The sequence below is a fragment of the Oculina patagonica genome, chromosome 4 (genome assembly GCF_052425735.1).
Source record: "Oculina patagonica isolate OP01 chromosome 4, crgOcupat, whole genome shotgun sequence".
In the NCBI taxonomy this organism is placed as follows: domain Eukaryota; kingdom Metazoa; phylum Cnidaria; class Anthozoa; order Scleractinia; family Oculinidae; genus Oculina; species Oculina patagonica.
Genome location: NC_135761.1, coordinates 18,560,289 through 18,562,325, shown reverse-complemented (window position 1 = coordinate 18,562,325; position 2,037 = coordinate 18,560,289). Strand labels below are relative to the sequence as shown.

The window sequence follows — 2,037 nt, the reverse complement described above, 5'->3', positions numbered from 1 at the left end:
CCGTATATGCTGTTGGACGCACTTGTTTCATAATAGTTATTTCGATAGCGCTTAATAAGCTTATGCACCCCTTTCCGGTTATTATAATCCCACAAGACAAAATCCCTTGTATAAGCCCAGGGATTTAAGCCGAAATCTTAGGAAAGCACAATGTCCGGGGCGGGGAGGGGGGAGGGGATGATAATCTACCTTACCACCCCCTTACATGGTGGGTTGCAAGGGTATGAGTTTGGACGTGGGTAGGAGGGATAAATACATTAGACATGGTCGCATCTATCAGTAATTCAAGGGTGATTGTCCACGAAGCTAATATCAGGAAGTGTCGTTTTACTAGTGTGAGAAATTAACATTTGCATGCAACTAGGAGAATAAGTTTCTCTTGCACGTATTGCATGCAGTGAGATAACACTTACCATTTTGTAGGATGGTTGATTGGTTTTGTTACTTGCTGTGGCGCAGTAAACCAACAATGACATCGCAAACAGAGACAGCAAGGAGATCACAGAGACTTTATGCGAAACGAAGGCCATTCCTTCTTAACAATCTCCTATGGAAAAAGATTACACAGAGCAGATTATTTCTCGCGATTTTTTTTAAAAAACATAAAGCATAAAAATAAAGCGTTTACGCAACGACTAAGCCGAAGGTTTAGGGCAAATCCTTAATGCCATTTTTGCTTACCAACTGCAAGAAACATTTTTTTTACACAGATATGTTAAAATCGTTTGATGTTTTGCTTTGATAATTTTTTATGTTAACAAAAGGCGTTTTTCAGTTTCATGCTGATTAAAACTGTTGTAGCCTAGAAGCACGTTATTTTGAAAGTCTCAAGGAAAGCTGGATTTCAACTCGACTGAAAAAAATGGGGATATAAATGAGTAGCAAAGTAAATTCTGAATTAAAACTATCCATTCAGCAATATTATTCTCTGCAGTATTTAACTACCAAGGTTAAAAATATATATATTTTTTGTTCAAAAACTGTTGACTTATTGTTTTTTTTTTTCGGTTCATTCTGTTTTTCTGGCTGAAATTCTTGAGCGCAGCTTGACACTTACAGCAGAACCCATAATAATTCTCATGAACGCAAAAAATGTATAAACCATTTTTGTTTTTAGCATCAAGTGATTTCTGTTTTAATCTGGAATGTTATCGATCTTTTTTTCTAGTTAATGATCAGGGCTCATACACAAATGAAACGAAGATTCTCTACTGTGAGAAGTTTGAATTTTTGTCAGCTAAACAGGCGTCGAAATTCAATTTTTCACTGGCGATAGATCTTGAGAAAACTGTCTGGTAAGCAATAGCTGGAAAAATGGAGAAAAAAGTTATACCTCAAAGCTCAAAGAGTCGCTTTTCTGTTCCAAGTACCTGTTGAACAACTCACTGTAAAGGAATGATAAGTAAGCTACGTGTACAATTGAGTTTTCAGCCTTTGTGTTGACTTTGGTTCGTGTTCGGACCAGTTTGTTGTTGACCATAAGTCAATAAGAATCAAGATTTGAACTTCCTGTTACGTTGTTGAAAAAAAAAATAAAGTTATTTTCAAATTATGCCGAATCAGTTTGTAAAGAAGTAATACAAGTATTAAACGCTCTGTGGGTAATAAAAAAATGTTTTACCGATGCAAAATTTCGATTAAGGTTTAGTCCTTCAAGACTTAAACGAGCAATTAATTAATTGTTTTCTATTTTCGAGGGATCGAAGTTAAGAATTGTTGATTTATCATGCTTGCCAAAACAGACGGTTTATTGTTGTTTGTAGTGAGGCAAAAATAAATCGCGGTATTCAGATCGCCTCTGAGTTCGCTCATTAGAAACCTTATACATTGTACTACAATTTTAGTAAGTATTTGAAACGATTGAAACATTTCTTTAACAAGATCCACAGCTTTTCTTAGTACTGTTCAATTTCACGGATTTATTTGGTTTTAATGAAACAATAATAATAATAATGATTCAACTCAGACCATAATACTCATTTTTTTCAACTTTTCAACTATGTGTGTTCGCGTTTTTTGCGTGATAAAAATGAAATC

At 34.9% G+C, this 2,037-nt stretch overlaps 1 protein-coding gene across 3 annotated transcripts in view; it reads right to left on the bottom strand.

Annotated features, from left to right (window-relative positions):
• Nucleotides 1–1,458, bottom strand: part of LOC144651892 (uncharacterized) — a 47,121-nt gene extending 45,663 nt beyond the window's left edge. For 2 of the 3 annotated variants that reach the window (XM_078511954.1, XM_078511957.1), the window contains exons 1-2: nt 1,334–1,458; nt 414–547 (exon numbers count right to left, since the gene is read on the bottom strand). In XM_078511954.1, the coding sequence (XP_078368080.1) occupies nt 414–530 (117 nt within the window). In that variant the 5' untranslated portion in view covers nt 531–547; nt 1,334–1,458. The remainder of the gene's footprint in view (nt 1–413; nt 548–1,333) is intronic. The other variant, XM_078511956.1, reaches the window with a different exon arrangement.
• Between the last annotated feature and the right edge of the window lie 579 nt (nt 1,459–2,037).